Raw genomic sequence first — 23,259 nt, 5'->3', positions numbered from 1 at the left:
TAAAAGCCTCATAGAAATTATAATGGCATCATACTTGAAACAGTATTAATTTGACATTTGGTATCTTTAGAAAGCATATAATTATACTATTTTTAAAAAAGATTTTATTTGTTCATTTGAGAGAGAGAGAGAGAACACAAACAGGGGGACCTCCAGCAGGCAGAGGGAGAAGCAGGTTCCCCACAGAGCAAGGAGCCCGTTGTAGGACTTGATCCCAAAACCCTGGGATCATGACCTGAGCTGAAGGCAGCCGCTTAACCGAATGAACCACCCAGGTGTCCCATATAATTATACTATTATTAACAATTAATATCCAGAATATTTTCCTTGATTTTATAGATATGTATAGATATGTATCTATAAAATCAAGGAAAAAAATACACATATATTACCACAAAGTAAAACAACTATACATGTTATATATGTTATTCAAAATCATGTATTTGGCTTAAAACTGGCCTAGATTTATTACAAATTCACTTAAATGATGGCTACAGACAGTCACAAAAAATGATTCTGGCTTTTTTTGTGTGTGTGAAAACCATTCTAAAAATCAATATAATTTAAATAGGTATTTAAACCAGAGCTAGATGAAAATTATCCAGCAAAAAGGAATACTAACAACTGTATCTTATTTTAAAGTTGCAAATGGATAATAAATTGTATTTAAGAAAACTACATAAAAACTCTACTACTACCACCCATAAATTAAAGTATATTTATTATTATTTTTGTACCTAATCACGTTTTAGACTTAGAGTAAAATCCTATTGCTTCTAGAAAATAAATCCAACCATTTATCCAAACATTGTTACATATGAAGTTTTAAGAAACTGTAAATAATTCTTAATACTCTCATTTTGATTCTCCGACTTTTCAAGACTATGTTGTATTTCCTTCAAACACACTTCCTGGTGTTGTGCTTTCTAAATAAAGAAAAAATAAAGATAATCAATAATGACATTCATATCAAAGGGTAGAGTTATAATGTAAAACTTATATATACAACAATTAAATACATGACTTTCAATTTTTTAAGGGAGTTCTAACATCTGATACGTGCATTAACAACTTACCTTAGAGCTCACTTTTCTTTAAAATCCAGCATAACTAAAGTACACACATGGTTGATCTTACTGTGATATAGTTTGTTGTAATACAACCAACGCCAAATGATTACATATTTAACATGATTAACATAATTGATTTTATTTAAAACCAGTATAACTATTTTTCATTACATTTAACATGACCTATTTTAATACCAGTTTTTGCCATTTTTGTATTTTATACTATAAGACTTTTATTATCTTAAAAAGTGACATAATTCTAGTTTTGATAATATGAGCATTTTATTTTTAGAATCCTTTAAAAATAAAAAGAACTCTCATTATTATAATAGGTGTTCTCTGAGGGAAAAATTAAAAGTCTAATATATTTTTAAAAAATATTCGGTTGCATATAAATTCTCAAGTAGATCTATTCACTGAAAATACTTCAGATAGACAGGCTGCAAATAACATCTAGCTTCCAACTGAAATGTAGGCACCTTAAGAAGAGAAATCTTTTATTTTCTTCCTATCTGGTAGTCAATGACATGTGATACCTTCTGAAACTGAGCAATACCCCTTGGGGGCAGTGGAGTGGTATGAAGCAACGTGCTAGGCTGGGCTACACAAAGTATACAGAATGAATACAGCGAATCTTTGTGAAACATCAGTTTTACTCAACAGTTTGGAGGGAAAAATATTAATAAGAACACACCTCTATTATAGGGGAGAATGTTAAATGTTCATGGATTTTAGGATAACCTGTTAAGACTCCCAAGCATTTCAGGCTTCAGGCAGGGCAGCCCAGGTTAAGCTTGGGTCTGTGCATTTACCCTGCTCCAGCTGAAGCACTGGGGCAGAAAATCCAAAGAAGCCTGCTTTGTGGGCAGGGCACTGTAGAGGACACTAGAGTATAACCAACTATGACACTGGCTCTCAGGCTGCTTACAAGTCAACTGGAGCTAGGACATGTATACAAAATAAATACTGACCTGCGGATGGAACTGTCCCCTGGAAGGGACGGAACACACAGACTCAGCTATGTCTAAATCTTTGCTTAGAATTCTAGATTTTTATTACTATAAAAATTAGCAAGTTTAATAGAACACCACGTCTTAAACTTATTTATTTTGCAGATTTAATCAAGCAGTGAGAACATTATAGAGAAATCCAACTCATCTCACTACTTATTTCTTCAGAAGCTTAAAGATTTTTATTTATTTAAAGATTTTATTTATTTATTTGAGAGACAATGAGTGAGAGAGAGCATGAGAGAGGAGAAGGTCAGAGGGAGAAGCAGACTCCCCAAGGAGCTGGGAGCCCGATGTGGGACTCAATCCTGGAAGTCCGGGATCATGACCTGAGCCGAAGGCAGTCGCTCAACCAACTGAGCCACCCAGGCGCCCTCTTCAGAAGCTTTAATGACACATGCTTTATAGCATCAGAAATTCTGATGGTGAGAAAAGAAAGTTAAAAATATATATATATAAATAAAAGAGATTTAGAATAAAGAGCAGACCCATGCTACATTAAAAGTGAGAAATGTTTGTTCTGATTAAACTGCCACGGAAATTTTGATGGTGATAAAATTAAATTAATATTGCATAACAAAAATCATTTAACTTTTGAACCTTTCACGTTTTTAACTTTCTAGACACTTGGAAATGAAAAAATAGTGTTTGCTGCACCTCCGGCTCCCAGAAAAGATAAAGTATCATCATTTTCTATATCATCAAGTAGACCGTTTTCAAGTAATTTAGTCACGACTAGTGCTTAGCTTCCATAGTATCTTATGCTAATTGACTATTTTCATGAATACTTTGGAAAAGACATCAGAAGATTAATTAAACACAGTGAATTTGGGATTCTCATTTCATGGCTGAGTGGCCCACAGTACCTATCTTAAACGCAGATATAACAACACTGAATATTACTTAATACAAACTCATCACTTTTTAAAGTATAATATTCATTACTCAAGACAGATATCAAAGTCTAACTCAAAATAGTTTAAATTGTATATCTTAAAAAATGAAAAATTCGTACCAGAAATTCCTCAGTATAATTCACTAAGCAGCTGTTGTGTGAAAGTAATATGCAGGAAAGGGCCTCATGAGACTTTGGGGAAACGTGCTGGGAGCTACCAAGGATGCAGTGTAGTTATTCTTTGGCATAATCATGACATTTAAAATTTTTATGATTTATATTATTTGTTATTCTTAATATTACCAGTAAAGCACGAGTCCTGATTCTGCTCACTTCATACTTTAACTAAACTACAGGGTAAGAACGTTAACTGCTAATTTATTTTTTATGAAAATATATTAAGCCATACTAATACTTACACTGTTCATTTTGCAAACAAGTTGATTTTGTTCTTCATTTTTCTTTCTAAGCTCAGTTTCCAGATTTAATATTTTAATCTGTAAAGCCCTCTCTCTAGATGACATTTTCTCTATTTCTTCAGAAACCTGTAATTTTCATTAAAAGAGCAAAATAACTAAATATGCTTTTTTTTGAGTATGATCTAAAGCCTTGACATACTTAGACTGTACTTCTTTTTCTGAACAGTTTAATTACAAAATATTTAAAGATGTTCTATCCTGAGGAAACAAAAATAACGTAAGTATGTTTACTTCTCTTTGCAGTAAAAAGTATCTGCAAAATTAGCCTGAGATGGAGTAAGTATACATATTTGCAGTCCTCTGTGACTCAGGTAGGTGTTCTGCCCAACATTATATTTTTATAACCTATTGAGAACAGCTGGCATGTTGCATAGATTTAGATTCACCGTGGTGTTCAGAGTGGGGGTAGAGCACAGCAAGTTCTCATTCAGTGCGGACGGCAGACTAGGTAGATGAGATAGGGGCAGGGCATGGGATGTAGACACTTCACTCACATATACAACAAGAGACTGGTTTTTCATTCATTCACTTGCAGAGTGCTCTGAATTTGAGATTTCTTATTTCTATGATTGCTTATTTTAGCAGAAAGCTAGCTTAGCTATGTTCATCCAACGATTCAGCTATGTGGTAGCCTATTTGCAAGAATGCTGGGTTGGAGCCACAAGGGTAAGAGCTGAGACAAGAACTAGTTAAGGAGCAAGGAGCTAGTGGGAAGGACTGTCCTCTAATCATGCTCCTGCAAACCCAGTTCTAAGTTATTATAAAGTAATTTACAAAAATTTCTTTGCACCAATTCCAAGGGCAGCAGTATGAGGGATGCTAGCAGGATCTGAAGCTATAGGAGAAAGAGCCTTTGACAATGTCCTCAGTTTGGACAATAGTGACAAGGCAGTGATGGCACTCCTCACGTGGCAGAAACTAGAGACAAACAGCCTGACATTCGGTGCAGCAGGAGAGAAAGAAGGCAGACACATCACTGGGGACTCTGAACACTTCTCAGAAGGAATCTTAGACACCTAGCATTTCTAGGAGAAAGTCTTTTATTTTCCTCCCAAAGGTTGATGGGGCTGAGAAATCTGGATTACATTTCTATCATCGGCAATACATTTTACAACCTAGCTTTTATCCAAGGATGTATCTTTCAAAATAAATCTAAATTAGTTTCCCAGAGTTAAAAATATACATATATATATATATACACACACACACACACACATACATATATATGTGTGTGTATATATGATGTATGTATATAGCACTTGTGATGTAAGAGCCACACTTCAGATTTTATCTAACTTACATGGAGTTGCCATTAACAAACTTGAGAAAGACGTGGGTGGAAGAGAGTTTAGAGGGAAAGACAATTTGGTATTGGACATGTTAAGTTTGAGATGTCACGTAAGCAGCATAATATGTGACTTTAGTTTCCAGGAGAGACAGAAGTCTGGGGTGGAGATATACATCTGAGAGTCGTCATGGAATAGACAATCTCTTTTTAGCATCATTCAATCTGATGAGGAAACTCATCATCCCCATTTCACTAATTAAGAAACTAGAATTTCAAGAAGTGATTCACTCTGGGTCAGGGTGTAATGTGTCAGAGCCAGAATTCAAATCCAGTTCTAGCTAGACTCCAAAGCCCACCTTAAGTCCTTTCAAGACTACATTTTCAAGTCATTGGATAAATTTACCTGTTAAGACCCTCCTGCATTATTTCCAACCACCACCCCCGACAATAAACTAACAGTGTCCTCTGGTGTACCTTGTACCCTCCCTCTGTTATAGCACCGACATGCTGGATGACACTTGTCTGTTTATATATTATCTTTCCCCTGGACTATGAGTGTCCTGAGAGTTGAGGCCAGGTCTGTTGGAGGAGGTTATCAAAAAGATGTGACTTGGGGTGCCTGGGTGGCTCAGTGGGTTAAAGCCTCTGCCTTCGGCTCAGGTCATGATCCCAAGGTCCTGGGATCGAGCCCCGCATCGGGCTCTCTGCTCAGTGGGGAGCCTGCTTCCTCCTCTCTCTCTGCCTGCCTCTCTGCCCACTTGTGATCTCTCTCTGTCAAATAAATAAATAAAATCTTAAAAAAAAAAAAAAAGATGTGACCTCCATTTGACTCACGAGCTGAACCTGGGCAATTATAAGCTCCCCACCCTCTCCCTTGTGCTTTAGATATCTGTTCTGCTTTCCTGCCCTGCTCCCAGAAGCCACTCCAAGTAAGGAGCCTTGAGAAAGGAATGTGGTGTTGAGGCTATTTGGACTGGGTACGTGACTGAACCTAGTTAAGGCCCTCTATATAGACTTTTAAGATCCTGTCAGGTGTGGAAATCTACTCATCTTGTGGCCATCCAAGAAAACTCTTGCGTTCCCTCGCTTATTAAACCTGTCACCTTCCAACCTGGAGTGGTTTGCCTCTTTCTACAGTCTCCCCATGCCCTCTGTACACAGGTTTCCCATAACACTAGGGAAACTGCCGAGGAGCTTGTAAACTAACAAGGTTTTATTCATCTTTTCATCTCAAATAGTAGCGGAGTGGCTGACACACAGTGAGATGTTTATTAAATGTTAACCAAATGGATTTAACTAGAATTTAATTCTTACATGCATTTAATGTAACAATATTGGCCAAAAGAAAAGGGAGCTGAGCTCTACGGCTCACCAGATCCTGATCGAAACCAAAATGCTCAACAATTTGAACAATGCTTTGGTTTTATGTAAAAAAACAAAAAACAAAAGAAAGAGGAGGTGGGGGAGCTCCTTCTATGTTTTCCATCTATGCCTCTACCCTGCCACACCATCATTTACCTACTGAAGTAACTGCACCAGTAACACAGCTACCCTGTCATCAGGATAAAAACAATAACTGTAGGTTTGGTAAGATGAGATATTGTCTGTTTAAAAGGACGACTCTTGGATAAACTAATTAAAAAGTTTCTAAATAAAGGCCATCTGTACCTTTTGTCTTCCTTCTTCTAAAGCAGCTTCCAGCTGTCTGGCCAATGCTGTATATTCTGCAGATTTCTCTTTAAACTTAAGATTACTATGCTTAAGACATTCTTCTCGGTTTGCCAGCTTCTTTTCAAGCTCTTTATTTTCCGCATCCATCTGTTCTAATTTTCTTTTTACAGAAAACATATATTTTAAAATTATAGTGCGTAGAGAAAAATGTAACACCAATTTTAAGTCAATTTAATACTTACTGTTTAAGGTTTTCACACTTCAACTGAATAAGATAATTTTCCTCTTCCAGAGAAAGCTTTCTCAGAAGATTATGATTTGCATCAACCTAAAAGGGGAAAAATAAAGTTTTCTTGGTTATTTTCTTCTAAGCAACTTCAAAAGAAATCTATATACTTTATCGTTAGAATAATCATAAAAAACAAGAAAACATCAGTATTATTAATACTCCTACACAGAGAGACACAAAGAAACACTACATTGTTAAAACACAAGCTCTTGAATTTCTGTTTAGTGCCTCATGAAAAATCATCTACTAAAATTCTTTCTGAACAATGGCAATTAATACATTCTGAACAATGATTTCTTGAAAAAGGACATTTATTTTATTAAGTAAATTTGAAGACCAAACAGTACGAATCTCCTATTGTTGGATATTTAGGTACTCTTACAATTTCTTGTTTTACCTAAAGATAGTGATTGATAATTTACTCTGAAGTTGTAACTACAAGTAAAAATCATATTTATGAGAAACAAAATAAAACAAGCAAATCAACCACAGAAAATTTGTGGATACCAAGACAGAATATTCTTCCTATTGCTTCAAAGCTATACTTATTTTAAGAAGCTTGGAAAATAAAATTCTCCAATATTTATTTTCCAATAAAATTTTCCAATAATTCCAATATTTTTTAATTAATAATTCAGGTTATCTATGCAGATTTGGCATTTTCCTAGAAAAATCTCTTCTCAGAAATTTAAATTTAGCAAAATTTTGTTTGCATGCTTTTTAAAAACAGGATGCATTTCAAAATTAAAATCCAGATTACATTTGGAATATAGGGAATTGTTCCTAAAAATTGTTTCACAAATAAAAACACTTGCTACCTCCTTGCACATGCATCTTTGAAAAAAATAATTAAAGAAATATTTATTAAGCACTTACTCTGTGCTAAGCATTGAATTAGGAGGTGGCTAAGTGGTGACTAACTGGGCACCCATGATCTTTGTTCTGATGGAGTACAGAAGTATATGTTGGCAAAAAAAACGTGAGAATAATCCAAATGAGCTTGAAGCACGATTCTAATTAAAATAAATTGTAATTTTTGTCAGGTAATTTACAATAACTTAGCTTATCCTGATGTCAAAAAATATGTATGTAAACACAGCATTGCTCCTTCTGTCATGCTATTACCATGTTCTGAGACATCTAAATGTAGATTTGTACGAATAAACTAAAATGAGCAATTTTAGTTAACAATTTTTCACAATACTGAAAGAATAGCTTGCAGAATATTACAGTATCTGCAATAAACTGATAAATTGATGGAAATGGGAATTAAAAAAAAAAAAAAAATCAACCCCCGACAGGAGTGCCCTCAACTGGTGAAATCATTCTGAAGTTTCCTTGGACCTATCTAGCAGAAAGCAGAATGCTGGCCGGACACCTGGCCCTGCAGCTCCCTAACGGTGCGCGCCTGGTCTGCACATTTCCCCTTGCAGTGCTGCAGACTCTCCTGACACTCGTGAAGCCTCTGTTCCGACGCCGTCAACGAGTCGCGGACGCGCTCTAACTCCTGCAGATGAGACTCCATCTGGCCTCTCATCTGAGTTGTAGCATTAAGGAAACAAGTGCAAGGTCACACATTCAGCATTAATGTTTTTACTATCTTAAACACTAGATATGCTCATAATATAATAAGTATTTTAGGCATAATGGTTTTAAACAAAAAGATGCAACCAAATAAATATGAATAAACGGTAAGTTAGACTCGGCTAACGAGAACCTGTATCTCAAAAGTGGGCTGTACTTTGGTTTTCAAAAAGTTTGTTGAGTAACTAATATAACGCTCTATGTTACTTACATTAGAATTCGAGGTTTTTAAATAGTCTTAAAAAAAAGTCTGTTGACTCAACGCATACAGTTATATTAGCCTGCATGGAGAATGTTTAACCTACTTAGGAAAGCAAACTTTTTGATTCCTGTCATTTACCTTCAAGCATAGTCATAACTAGTAACGCTGGTATGGTCATTTGCTACCATCCAGCCATTAGGCTAAAGTAACTGTCACTTTGTCATTCAATCTCGTAACTCAGATATTTCAATTAGAACAGCCCTGCTGCACTCATCTTAGTCCAGCTGGTGGGATTATGGTTTATTATGCCAAGATAGCTCATATCATCAGTCTTCAGCAGACTGTCATTTCATCATTAAAATTATTCTGAGCAAGTCTCTAAATTTACCTACATTCACCCCTTTGGCCATTGCAGTGCCTCCCCGTGGCACTTTTGTGGCGATGTGACAAGAAGCACCTCTAAGAAATGCTTACATGGTTAATTAAAAAAAAAAAAAAAAAAAAACACCAGACATATGGCATGTAGGATGTTTACAGGAAGAAAAACACAAGAGCCAGAGTCTTTCCCTGAGACAGGGAACACCTAGAGCTACCGAGCACATCTGGAATTCTTGATCACAAAAGATAAAATGAGAACAAAGCTTACCTCTGGGTCCCCAAATATCTAAGAGCCCATGAGAAAACCAGTTGGAAAAGGAAAAGGAAAAAATTCATCTTAAAAAATGACTTTTCTGGTTTAATACCAGTTAGAAAACATTGTGACTCATGGCATCTGAAAATCACAGGCTTCTGCCCCATCAGCCTCCTGAATAGGCTGATGTAAATAAGGTGTTTTATTTACAGTGCTACCTGGCAAAAGAGGACAGCTTTGCGGTGCTATGTCTCATGAGAGAGAGAGAGAGACCAGGACACATAAAATGCTAGACATGCTGCTAAAAATGGGTAAAAAGTAATTCTAAGAAAGTAGTAACTTGCATGTTTTGTGGGCTATCTTTATCTCTGTTTAACCAGCAGAATGCCTGCTCTGGCTGACCTCTTCTTCACACTGTGCCTCACTCAGACTTCTCAATCCCAAGATGTGGGGGCAACCCAGAGACAGTCACCTTATTACACTCAGTTGGAAGTGATTGCTAACATCCCATGACCTCTCCAGCCAGGAGTCAGTGCCCTATGACTTTCACTACTTCCTTACCAAAACAACATGAGAAGACCCAAAGAGGGATGCGGTTTCATTTAAAAAGTTAAAAATATTCACAAAAACATCATAACTTGCCAACACTGGCTTTCCCCTCATTCTGTTGCAATGGGGTGATAAAAGGGAAATGATGCTGCTTTTTTAAATACTATTTTTCTTCCAAAAAGCATTTAACAGCGAATATTTACTTTACTTTTTAAACACAAAAGATTTAGTACTGAAAACAAAAAGGTGGGATTAAAAATGAGAGATATTCAAGTTTGCATACTTATGGCTGATGAAGCCAGTGATAAGTGATATCCATTTTTTTGAGATATATGAATCTGCTCTTATATCAGAAAAATTAAACATTTATGCTATTTTCCAAATACTAAGGAAAAAGTAGAAAAACATTCACACAAACAAACATTTCAAGCCTGGAGGAAACATTATCTCCATAGAAAACAAACTCCTACAGAGATTAAAGACAGGTAATTTCTAGGTCAAAACTAGAGAAAATGAACATAATGAAAGAATATGTATAATATTCATAAAGTACAAAACATATAAATATTATTTTATTGATTAAAATATCAAACTCACCTTCTCTAATTTTTTATTTTTGTTTTTTGTAATTAGGTTATTTTCGTGTAGCAAATTTTCACATCTGGTTTTCACCATTTCTGCTGCCTCTTGTAATTTTTGTATCTGAAAATAAAATATATTAGGACAACATATTTAATTAAGACCATAATATAAATTAAAAAACTAAACATCTGAATTTTTAAACAAATCATTATTTCCCTATCAACACCCTCAGTATCTTTATCTAATGTTATTCCTACTTTAATATAAAAATTGCTCAGTGTTCTACTCCAATCTACAACCCTTTTATGATTTACCTGTCTTTTCCCAACCATATTTCTAGACCCTCCCCTTAAGCCTGAATATTAGAGATCTTTATTTGCAAGTCAAGGTCACTTTAAAGAATAATTTTTAAAAAGAAATCTGAAGACTAAGGAGTAACTGAAATATGCTGACATGTATGTCCACAGGCAGATTTAGGAAAAGTCAGATTTATTACAACAACAACAACAAAAAGAAAATATATATATATATTTTCTTTTTGTTGTTAAATTTTATTTTTTTATATATTTTAAATTTTTAAAAATTTTTTATATATTTTAAATTTTATTTATTATATAAATAAATAAAACTGGCTCCCAAACCAATTACTTTACACTTAAACAATGCTCAAAAAAAAAAAAAAAAAAATTCTGAGGCCTTTATACAAAGCCCAGAGCCCAGAACATGCACATTATTCTTGCTGACGGATTAAACCCAAACACCCAGCTGGAGGACCCAGCTGGCATTCTCAGTAACAGGCCCACAGTCCACCACACCTCCATCCTACCTCTGGTAAGCTCTGCATGACTGCAGGATTCTAACTGGATGTTTTGACTCCATCCTCCCATCTAAACCATCCAGATGAACTTCCTACTTATCTACAGGATGCCCTCCCCTTAAGCTTTTACCTTTAGTTATTTATTCTTTAATTCTAATGCTCTCTCTTCCAGCAAAACCTAGCTTATTTATTGACCAGTTTGGTACCATCATTAAGGACCTGCATAAGTCCCATCTTTCTCATAAAGTCTTTCTTGAATACTACATTTTCAAAATATAAGGTTTTCTATAAACTGCCACTGAATATAGCTCTATTCCACATATATTTTCACAATTCTTATCCAAGTCTTTCATGTGAGTAAATCAGAATTTTATTTTATTTATTGGGAAAGAGGGAGTACTGAGTTTTAATGACCCTAAAAGGGAGTCAATATTCTAAATCAATGCCATTAAACATCTAAAATATAACTAAGCTTAACAAGATTATACATAAGATTTACATTACATCTACATAATTAACTTTAGATCTACTTTTTGGAATAGCCAGTACATACACAGTCAAGGCCTCAATCAAGAATCAGCAGAATCATCTACTATAAAAATATGTGGGACCTTAAGAAATATGGGACATATGTTCTATCATAAAATAATAGCTCTACCTTTGTTCAATTCTGCTTCTTTAGATTATAAAAAAGTACTGCGTTTTAAATTGCCTACAAATTTTTTTTTTAAAGATTTTATTTATTTATTTGACAGAGAGACAGATCACAAGTAGGCACAGAGGCAGGCAGAGAGAGGAGGGGGAAGCAGGCTCCCCGCCGAGCAGAGAGCCCGATGCGGGACTCGATCCCAGGACCCTGGGATCATGACCTGAGCCGAAGGCAGAGGCTTTAACCCACTGAGCCACCCAGGTGCCCCTAAATTGCCTACAAAATTTAACAACAAAATCAGTGCAATAATTACCTGAGTTTTATATACTTCAGTAAGGGTTTTCTGTTGTTTTTCTACTTCTTGCAATTCTAAAAGTTCATTTTCAACAGAAATCACCTCATCCTTCAAAGCCTCAAGTGTAGTCTAGCAAGGAAAAAATAAACAGATTTTATAAATCTTTAGAATTCACCTATATTCCAGTGCTAGGATTATAAAAACATAACTCATTTATCAAAAGGTTAATAATCATTTTTATTGCATATAATTACCACTTAAATGTAAGAATTTTCAAGTCAATAATACTCATGAATAACTATAATAAGACTTATGTAAGACAAATATTTTTAAAATTTCCAAAACTTTTAAAAGACGATGTTCTCAGATTAGAAGACTCATACTATTTGACATATCAGTTTTTTCCAAATGGATAACACTTTAAATGTAATATCAACCGAAAGTATAATAGTTGGGAGGACGGGGAATATGACAAAATTAATTTTAAAACTCATACGGAAAAATAAATGGGAAATACTAATATAATACTGAAAGGAATATTAAGGTAGAGAATCTCAGTACTTATTAGATAAAGATGTATGAAGAACTAAAAATTTTAAGATACCAACATAAGAATATAGAGGTCAATGGAACAGAAACAGAAAAATACACTAAAGTTATATTTAGTGTATGCTAAAGATTGAATTTTTAAATCAATGAGGAAAATATGGATCACTAAATAATGGTAACAAGACACCTGTTTAACTATTAGAAAGAAAACAGATGAACTACTTGCCTCCACCTGACATTATTTTTTATATTTATTTGTATTTTAAAAATAAAGTTTTAACATTTTTCACAGAAGATACAGCTAAAATTTTGATTTTAGGATAGCAAAACCCCTACTAAGTGTAAAATCAAAAGATGATGTCAAGTACTGTAAGCGTTTGGGATTTTACCCTCCAAGCTGACAAGTGAGCCTGGAACAGTTTCATGCATGTTAGCAGAAGACATGAGACCCCTGGGTCAGAGACACAAAACTTGATTACAGAAGAGCAGTAGCCAGATGTCAGATTTGCATTCATCTCCCAAGACCCGGGTCCCCCAGGATGACACAATGAGGGCCAGATGACACCTGCACATGCAGTGGGAGGCACTAGCAGAGGAGCAACCCTGACTTTAGGGAACCCAGATCTCTCATAACAAGCAGTAAGCATGTCTACCCTCTGGTAAGATAACATGGGTGTCCTCCAAGGATGCTCACTATACATCCTTGAAAAGACAGTCTGGATTGCAGGTAGTCAGTGCTTCTACATCTAAGATGCGCAGAAATGTGACAGACTTAACAGAAGCTGTTAAAGAAAAAAATGTATCCACACATATGTGTAAATATATCTCTCCAAATTTTACTGCCCTCTCAAAAAATTTAAGAGGCAAACAAAACATAAAAGAGAGTAACAAATTATGACAAAACATTAATACCCTTAATACAGGGTTCTTATATATATATTAAAAAAATACAAAGAATAATGAATAGGTAATTCATAAAGGCAGAAATGTACATGATCAATAAATACATGAAAAATATGTTTACTAGTTATTAAAAATGCTCTAGACACTGGCTATTCTTCTATTAACGAACAGAAGAATTAAAAAAAAATCCCTTCCTTCATGGGGCTTATGTACTCCACATACAGATAGACGAAAAGGGAATAGATGAACAAAAACCAAGAATATGAAGTAAAATATACCATACACAAAAGCAGAATAGGAATGACATGTTGTGGATGGGCCAGGGAGGCGTCCAGAGAAAGGGACTTTAGAGCAAACACTGAAAGGATGTGTGGCTCTTTGAGGGAAGAGAATTCCCACAGAGAAAGGCAACTGTGGGACAAGCCCTAGCCAGTTAGGGGGAAAAGAGCAAGGCCAGTGTGCCAGGAAGGGAGAAAACAATGGGGAGAATGGAAGGAGATGAGGTGGGAGAAGTACTGGAAAGCCAGATGGAATAATGTTTTGTAGGTGTTTATTATCCAGATATCATTGGACGGTTTGGGGTGGAATAGTGACATGGTCTTTCATTTTTATGAGAACTATGCTATGTTGAACTGAAAGCTGACTATAGCAGCAAGGGCGGATGCAAAGGGGGCTCAGGAAGTCACCGTAACTATGAGAGATGATGGTGACTTCAACCAGGACAACAGCAGTGGTGCTGGGGAGAGGTGTAGATCTGCTGACAGACTGGAAGCAGGTGGGAGAGAAAGGAGTCAGGGATAAAACCAGGTCAAAGGACAGATGATATTGCCATTAACAGAGATGAGGCTAACTATAGGATGAACCATTTGGGGGAATAAAGGAGCTCTATTTTAAACATGCTAACTTTGAGACACCTATTAAATATCCAAGTGGAGGTTTCAAGTACGCCGTAGAAGATATGTCTGGAATTCAGGGGCAAAGTCAAGGCAAGAGATATAAATTGGAGAGCCCCAGGATATAGATGGTACTTAAAACCCCAACACTAGATGAGATCACCTATCAAACTTGGAGAGATTAGTTTTAAAATTGTCTTGCACTGGAAAAAATATAGGGATCCATATGATGGGTAATTTGGAAATACATAACACTAAAAATGAACCTCCCTTTTGACCATATAATTACAATCCTAAAAACTTATCCTAAGAAAACAGGCAAAAAACTCAAAGAAACTACCCACATTTTTACTTATGGTAGAAAAAAAACTGGAACTAGTTCAAAATCCTCAAGACTATATGGTAAAATGGTAACTTTAGTTTCCTTGAGTTGTGAGATTACAGTGATTTTTAAAATTTTCCCTTTACTCTTTTCTATTTTTTTTAAACTCTTTATAATGAACAAATAGAACTTATAACCATGCAAATAACCTCTTGCAATTTCAATAGAAGAGGTCACTGGGTCTTGGAAGGAATATCAGCTAGATCCTTTTTTGAAATGTTAAAATCTAAAATTATTCTGAAGTCATTAAAAGTAACAAAATACAAGATCTAGGCAATTTTACATTGCAGAAACATATGCCAAATGCACCTAGGTTTTTTCCTTAAACAAAAATCAAAAGAATAATGCTTTAAAAGTACATGTTTCTGAATTATTAATAGAAAGTAAGATGTAAACTTTAACTTGATGATTCTTATCCCTATGTAATTTAAAATTAATTCCACTTACCATTTGATGAAAAATTAGATTTATAGATTTATAATTTATAGATTTATAATTGATGAAATATTATTCTAATCCTTTCTCTCTGGAGGTTATCAAGGAAATTAAGAAAATAAACATAACAAAATCGCTTCCTCTTCCAAGATAAACATTTTAAGCATTCATTCATAAATATTCATGGAGAGCTAAGTGTATATGACACCTTCCCTGGGCATTCTGGGCATACAAAGATGGGAGTTTATAAGGAGAGACTCATCCTAATTGAAAAGACTTTGGGGGGAAGAAGCACTTGAGCTGAACTAAGGCAGGTCTTCGGTACTAGGAAAAATGATTCCAAATTGTACATATAGTCAAACTATAGGACAAGATATAGGAAAATGTGAATAAACTGCAGGAAATAATGAGTATTCATATTTGGCTAGAACCCAGGATAACTAGAAGACTACACTCCCTAGTCTTCCTTATACCTAGTTGGGGCCATGTGCCTGAATAAGTAGAAGAGTAGAGTGGTATGGAACTTACAGGAAGTCTCCCTAAGAGGAGATGAAAAAAAAAGAGGGGGGTGAGTAATAACTCATCTTTTTCGCCTTGCAATCCTACTGCTTGAAATTTGGCTATAATGGCTAGAGCTCCAGCAATCATTTTGGATTATGAGGGTCATAACCTAGGAATGGCAGAAGAGAGAGCTAAAAAGAGGGTTGGTTCTCTGATGTGATATCTGCTTTGGACTGCCAACTCTGGCCTTTTTACACAGATTCTTTTCTGTGTTCTATTTACTGTCCTCCAAAGATGGTATTAAAGAACTGAAAATGATGCATCATCTTTTTTTTTTTAAGATTTTATTTATTTGAGAGAGAGAGAGAGAGGGAGAGGATAGCGGGAGAGTGAGAAGGAGAAGCAGACTCCCCTGCTGAGCAGGCAGCCTGATGTGAGGCACCATCCCAGGACCCTGGGATCATGACCTGAGCTGAAGGCAGATGCCTAACGGACTGAGCCAACCAGGCACCCCATGCAGTAATCTTTAATCAAGTCTCATCTGGTTACTTGTATCTCTAACTGAGAACTCAATTTTCTTTTTTCTCAGAAAGTATAAAAACTTCTTCTCCATTTTTTTCTCTGGTACACATACAAACCAATCACCCCTTGGATTTGATTAAGTTGGAAAATTCTTTCTGGTTATGAAGCAGCCAGGAACATACTTTCTGGTTTCAAACAGAACAGGCTACATCCTATCGTAACCATGACACGTAGGAAAAAAATCTTACGCATTAAAGTTAATGTAATTTTGAATGACTCAACAGCTAAAATTGAAGAATAAATAAATTTTTTAGAAAGTTGAGACAGTTATTCAAGCTATAAATCTTATTATTTAATATTGCTAAAAACAACTTTAACATATATCTCTGCGTACAACTATAAACACTTAAAGATCTATATATAAATATGTGTCTGTATGCATATATATATATAGATATATAAATATGGATATATATGTAGCTTTAGAAGTTGCATATTATAATGATTCTCTAATACCCTCACAAACACAAAAAACAAAATGACACAACAGTACTATCCTAATCATGCTACCATTCCAGCTACTTCTACTAAGCTGTCATTAGACACATGAACATACACACATGAACACATATTACCTTATTATAAAAAATGATTTTATTTTTAAGTAATCTCTACACCCAATGTGGAGCTCAAACTCACAACCCTGAGATCAAGAGCTGCATGCTCCACCAACTGACCCAGCCATCGCCCCAGAACACACATTACCTTTAATTTTGTATTCTCAAGATTCAGAGTTTCATTTTCATATTCAATTGAGTGAAGTTTTCTAAGAATTTCTTCACATGAATTTTTTCCAAGGTCTTCCACTTTCTTCAGGTCTTCCAAAAGATTTGTAACTTGCCTTTATGAGATAAATGATACATTTTATATAAAAGTCATAGAAATTTTCATTCAAATAGTGCTTTTTAAGTGTGTTTCTGAAATTATGTTGGTAGGATGTACAGTTTTAAAGTACAAGTCACAGAAAAAGGTAAACAGAAAGCAGTTATCTATCAGGCTACTAACTGCATAACCTTGAGTAGCAATAATTACCCACTGATGATGCCAGTGAAAAATTACACAACATTCTCTTTGCTATTCAGTAAAATGTTTAACTATTATCCTCACTGGCCATCTGTTTCTCACTCACACACATGCACATACATCTACACAATCTCGGGACCACAGTTATATAAAAGGATCAAGTGAGGCAATAACTCAGCTTTAGAAGTGAATGATACATGCTAGTTTATAATGATAAAACTTAAGAGAATATACAGAAAACAAAACATTTAAAAATAAATGTGCAGGGTTCATTACTGTTAGTTTATCAGTAATAAATTTCAAAGCATAAAAGATAGAAGGAGGTTTACTCATTGAATTTCTTTGTTATGCAATTAATGTGCTTTAAGGAAAAATAATTTTTAGGATTTTGAAAGCATTTGTGCTTTTATTTTAAGCTCTGTTATATATTCTTACTTACATATTCTTGTTTGGTAGAGAACTATCACTTCCATTTTAAGATAAAATAGTGTTAACATTTAACTGCAAATAATAGATGACACATACCCAATTCCAAATACCAACCTACAAAGTTCAAAATGTGAACACCAATGCACTTTTCAGTGGGTAATCATTTTATCGTATTTTTAGAATAGAATAAGGAACGTTTTTAACATTATAAATAGCAAAAATATCAAATCATATGGACAAACTTCACCATATGTAACCCAGAAGAACCAAAATGCAAACTGCTTAAAGAGGAAGGAACTGAAAATACTCCTTATTAAACCATAAAAAGATTCTTAATTCTTTTCTTACTTTTGCATTGTTTCAATCTGAACTTCCAATTCAGTTTTTTCTATTACAATTTTCTCATAATGACTTTTCCAGGCATTGGAAGCTGAAATTGTTTCAGACAGCTTGGCTTCCTAAAAAATACATCAAGTACTCATCCTGTAACTGAATAACACTTTGGTTTTGTGCAGGGCTCTAAACACAAATACGACATAAACAAGGAAACACTTATCCTATAAAGGATGGAATTTTTTATATGGAAAATTTTAGTGTACAGCTCTGAATATAGGAATCTTTTAAAGTAAATGTTGATAATATCTTTATATTAGTATCGTTTTATATGCACATAGTGGCAGTTCTAACACAACATGTTAAGGATGTTGATATAATGATTTTCAAACAATGTTTCATTACTAATGAAGATAACTTCCTTCCTATTTCTTGAACTTTTCATTCCGCATGCTATATATAGAAGATGCTAACAACCACATAAGCATCAGAGGAGAAAGAAGTCCTCTACTGATACATATAGAAGCTCTCTGCAATTCCACAATTCCACAGCATTTAATAATGCAGCCTTATTTATTGTTGCTATAATGATGTCAAGCTGTTTTGTAGAGGTCACCCCCATTGGTCCCCAAACACTGTTATTGTCAACAAAGAAAGGAAAACTGTAGTGGCTTAACCACTTTGAATGGGAGCTCCCCGAGGTAGAGATTTCTGTCTGTTTTGTTCATTGCTAGGGCCTTGAATAGTGCCTGACATACAGAAGACACTCAATAAGTAACTGTCAAATGAATCTACTCTTTACGAACCCACCTAGTGAGCTATAGTCATTGTGTCCCCTAACATTCTACAGAATGACAAACTCACTGGGAACACAACAATACCAATAATTATTAATCAGAAGACCCAGAAGTAATAATGATAGCAGTTAGTATTTACTGGGGGCTTCTTTCCTTCCACCATTCATCTAGTTACAGAAAAAGCATTTATTGAGCATATACTATATGCAAGAATTTCTTGGTTTATACCTTTTTACAAAAATATTGTTGATATGTTGAATAAAGCCTAGTATTCTGTTTTCATATTTTATGTAAAATGAATTTAAATTTGCACAATGAGGTATATAAGTTGGGGTGTGTGTGTGTGTGTGTGTGTATAGTGTAGGTAATATATTATAATATAAAGATATTTAGAAATTTTAACTACAAAAATAAATGCTGTGAAGAGAATTCAAGATATGATATGACTGTTGAGGGACTGCTTCAAAAGGAGTGGTCAAGAAAGGCCCCTCTGGAGAGATGTCAATTAAAAAGAACCTGAGTGATTAAAAAAGAACGAGCTATTGTGAACCCAAAGAGAACATTACAGCCAGACGTAATAGCAAACATTAAAACTCTATAGATTAGAGGAATAGAAAGGAGGTCAATATGGCAAAAATGTAGGATGGCCAGGGACTGTGCTTTGACATACTTTTTCTCATTTATTCCTCCCTATAATCATGAAATAGGAATATTACTATCTCCTATTTTATAGATGAGGAAACGGAGTCTTAGGTTAAGTACCTCACCCAAAGTCACGAGATGAACAAGCAGAAGAGCCTTCATATACCATGATCTGGGATATGTGTCACACGATGCTATTTAAACAGGAAAATCCTGAGAATGTTAATGACTTGATTAACTTTCACCACTCAAGAATATTTTCAGGTATTCAAGTCAGTTTAATGACCTTCTAGATTATGAACTTAGTCCTCAATTCTTTGTCTAGTTAAATTCTTCTGAATGTCGTTCATCTTTAAGTGTTAACACTTGAGCTTATAAAATATTAAGTTGTTTTGTTTATACAAAAGTTTATGCAAGCCCACTTTCATTTCTAAAAGCCTCTCATAATTCTATAAGCCCTAACATCAGTTCTTAAGAGGTGGAATACCCATGAGACATTAAAAAGAGTAAATATTTTATTAACTGCTAATTGAATAAATACAATAATTCATCACAAACAACAAAGAACTAAGTCCAGTTTTCAACTCTGTACTACACCCAAAGATAACTTTCACATGGTGTGTTTACGTCAGTGAATGGCTTTAAGTGCATTACAGAGTTCAAATGAAGTGAATTACTGAATACAGTCATATGGTCTAATAACATAAATCAGCAGTTCCCAAACTGGTGTTCCTTAGAACCAGTTCCAAGAGCTGTTTTGTGGGTAAAACAAGAGTTATGTGGTTAAATAAGTGGCAAGAAACTCTGAGTTCAAAACTCTTCATTATGCTGTTTTACTTTGCCTACTCAGGGTCTTTCATATGCTAATGTACACTGTCCATTTCCAAGGGGGAATTTGTATGTACCCTTAGCTTGCCGGAGATGCTCTGGGGCACTTTTTTTTTTTTTTTAAGATTTTATTTATTTATTTGACAGACAGAGATCACAAGTAGGCAGAGAGGCAGGCAGAGAGAGAGAGGGGAAAGCAGGCTCCTGATGAGCAAAGAGCCTGATGCGGGGCTTGATCCAGGACCCTGAGATCATGACCTGAGCCAAAGGCAGAGGCTTAACCCACTGAGCAGCCTAGGCACCCCACTTTGGGACACTTTTAATATATCCTTTAATAAAGTTCCCAAGGAAATACTGATGTAATTCAATATGCAAATGTGACATTTTCTGGAACCTTTCAAAATAAAGACTAAAGCAAAAGAGTATGAATAAAGTCTTCCTAGTATCAGTAGCATTAAGAGATTATTATATTAAGCATTAGGATGTTAACTACAGAAACTAAGTACATAGAACGGTTAAGAAAGAATGTATATACTTACCTGATCTCTAATTTGGGAGGTAAGGTTTTCCATGTCTCCACTGAAGTGTTTAAGCCTTTGTCTGTAAATTTTAGATGCCTTTTTCAGAGCTATAGTTTTTTGCTTACTTGATTCTTTCATTGCTATAGCTTCATGCTTATTCTTTCTCATTTGTAAGTTCCATTCAGTTATCTTGGTTTCCAAGCTCTAAAAAAATATTAGTAGTACTTAAATTATTTCACTCCAATGTTTATGTCAACATTGTAAAAATATGTAAATAATCTTCCACAGATTTTATCAAAAGAACTATCATAGGATTAATAAAAAGCAAAACAGTAAAGGAAGTTGGTTTCACCGAAGTTTATTTGTAACATTATAGAATTACTATACAAACATTTTTTAAACTTTTTTAAAACTTTTTAAACTTTAACTTTCTTTAAATTTTTGTAATTAACTAGAACTTGTTAAAATTTCACATCTAGACTATTATACACGGTACTAGTTAAGAAAATCAAAGAACTATAATTGAGCTGGAGATAATTCAAAATAAAATACAAAAAACTCAAAGGAATCAGTAGCTCCCTACATATGTTAGGACTCTTAGTTGCAATGATAAAGGCTTAAAGGACACATGATCAGACTCTACAAATCACAAATGATGTAGATGAGATAGGCTTATTTTGCAAATGTTAATTTACTGGAATTAAGGGGCATGTCTTGATTCTTAAAAGTTACATCAAGGGCAATAAACATACTGCTTTACCCAATAAAGTAGTAACTTTATGGAAGTTACTATTCCGAGACTGAACAGGCTTAGATGAATAACTATCAGAACCATAACAGTAAGGGTGAAAAGATGTTCGAGGGCCATGTTTCTATCCATTGAATTTGATGGTGTTAATTGGCATGACTATTTCCTTACATAACTAGAGACAAAATAATAGGCTGGGCGGATGATGGATACGATTTAGTGTGGTAACTCTCATGCTTTTATTTCTAATTATTTTTAAGACTTTGTATTTAAAGTATTTGACTACTAAATAGCTAAGAATTTAGAGACCTAAGATTTTAACACTTTTACATTTTTTGTAAAAGTTGTATAATACTGAAAAAATTATTACAGAATTAAGGTTTTAGTTTAAAATTTCTGGACAATCATTTTAATGAAAAAAAATCGAAGGAGTCACAGTAAAAGACTCAGTTTTCTATTTAATTCCATGATTAATAAAAACTATGTTTTTTTTTTTAAGATTTTATTTATTCATTTGAGAGAGATTAAGAGATAGAGCACAAGCAGGGGGAAAGGCAGAGGGTGAGGGAGAAGCAGGCTCCCTGCTGGACTGGGAGCCCAACATGGGGCTCATCCCAGGATCTGGAGATCATGACCTGAACTGAAGGAAGATGCTTAACCATCTGAACCACCCAAGTGCCCGAAAAAACTATGCTTCTTAACTTCCACTAAAATTTAGATGAAGAAGTACATATTAAATAAGATTTAAAGACGAGCCCTCTCTGAAAAGTGAACTCAGCAGATTAAGACAAGCAGCAAAGTACTGTTAAACAGTCTTTGGAAATCTACTTAAACTAAAAAATGCCATAAAATGTTTTAATAAGTAGTTGGGGGAAAACAAGAAAGAGTAAGAGCAGTGTTTAAGAGAACAGACTCCATAGGAAATATAGCTGCCATTCCTCCAGGAAACCACAGGGTGTCATCAGCACACCATGAATAATTGCTACACTTCACTAAACCATTTTAAACACCAAGGTGAAATAAATTTTTTGGAACAAGATAGTCAGGACTTCCTCACTAGATTTATCCTATCTCACATTTGAGCACTATTAGGGAGTATACTAAACTATCAAATTATTTCTGTGGTTTCAAAATAAATAACTTCGCAGTCTTGCCAAATGAATGGACATATATTTTAAAGTCAACTATTTGCCTTTCCCTATTTCCAAGGAACTCTACATGCTGCATATTATAAAGATAATTATTCTGTGTCTTCTAAATTGTGAATATATTCTATTCCTAACTGCTATATTATAAAGATCTAGAAAGAAAAATGGGTTAAAGTATCTTTAGGTTACTTCTCAGAGAACTAAAACAAATTTTGTAAAGACCTACTACAATGAATTGATTCAACTGAGTCAAAACTATTAAGTGAGATTTATGTTGTCAAACTGAATTCATTATCTTTGTACTCCAAAAAGAATCCTGTGAAACCTAAATCGAAGAACTAAATTCTGACCCCCCCCCAATAACTTAATGCCTTAAATTTCAAAATTGCATGTTAGAGGGAAGGTAAAAAAAAATCAGTAACCTAATGCAACTTCTTGTAATTATTTCTAAACAGTAGGGTTTTTGTACAGGAATTTAAACTCATAGTATTAGGAGAATGTGATGGCAAAATCTTAAGATTTTAGTCTTATATT

General features: G+C 34.6%; 1 protein-coding gene across 1 annotated transcript in view; it reads right to left on the bottom strand.

The window, feature by feature from the left end:
* Positions 1 to 94: 94 nt before the first annotated feature.
* The window catches only part of ODF2L (outer dense fiber of sperm tails 2 like), a 36,178-nt gene continuing 13,013 nt past the window's right edge, over positions 95 to 23,259 (bottom strand). Inside the window, exons 9-17 of the mRNA XM_080802140.1 lie at positions 20,848 to 21,033; positions 18,057 to 18,166; positions 16,962 to 17,097; positions 12,030 to 12,140; positions 10,266 to 10,370; positions 6,656 to 6,741; positions 6,411 to 6,573; positions 3,395 to 3,520; positions 95 to 926 (exon numbers count right to left, since the gene is read on the bottom strand). Coding sequence (XP_080658266.1) covers positions 798 to 926; positions 3,395 to 3,520; positions 6,411 to 6,573; positions 6,656 to 6,741; positions 10,266 to 10,370; positions 12,030 to 12,140; positions 16,962 to 17,097; positions 18,057 to 18,166; positions 20,848 to 21,033 — 1,152 coding nt within the window. The 3' untranslated portion in view covers positions 95 to 797. The remainder of the gene's footprint in view (positions 927 to 3,394; positions 3,521 to 6,410; positions 6,574 to 6,655; positions 6,742 to 10,265; positions 10,371 to 12,029; positions 12,141 to 16,961; positions 17,098 to 18,056; positions 18,167 to 20,847; positions 21,034 to 23,259) is intronic.

Source organism: Martes martes (genome assembly GCF_963455335.1).
Source record: "Martes martes genome assembly, chromosome: 4".
NCBI classification, from domain to species: domain Eukaryota; kingdom Metazoa; phylum Chordata; class Mammalia; order Carnivora; family Mustelidae; genus Martes; species Martes martes.
The sequence above is the reverse complement of the archived record's forward strand: the minus strand, read 5'-3'. Positions and strand labels throughout refer to the sequence as shown.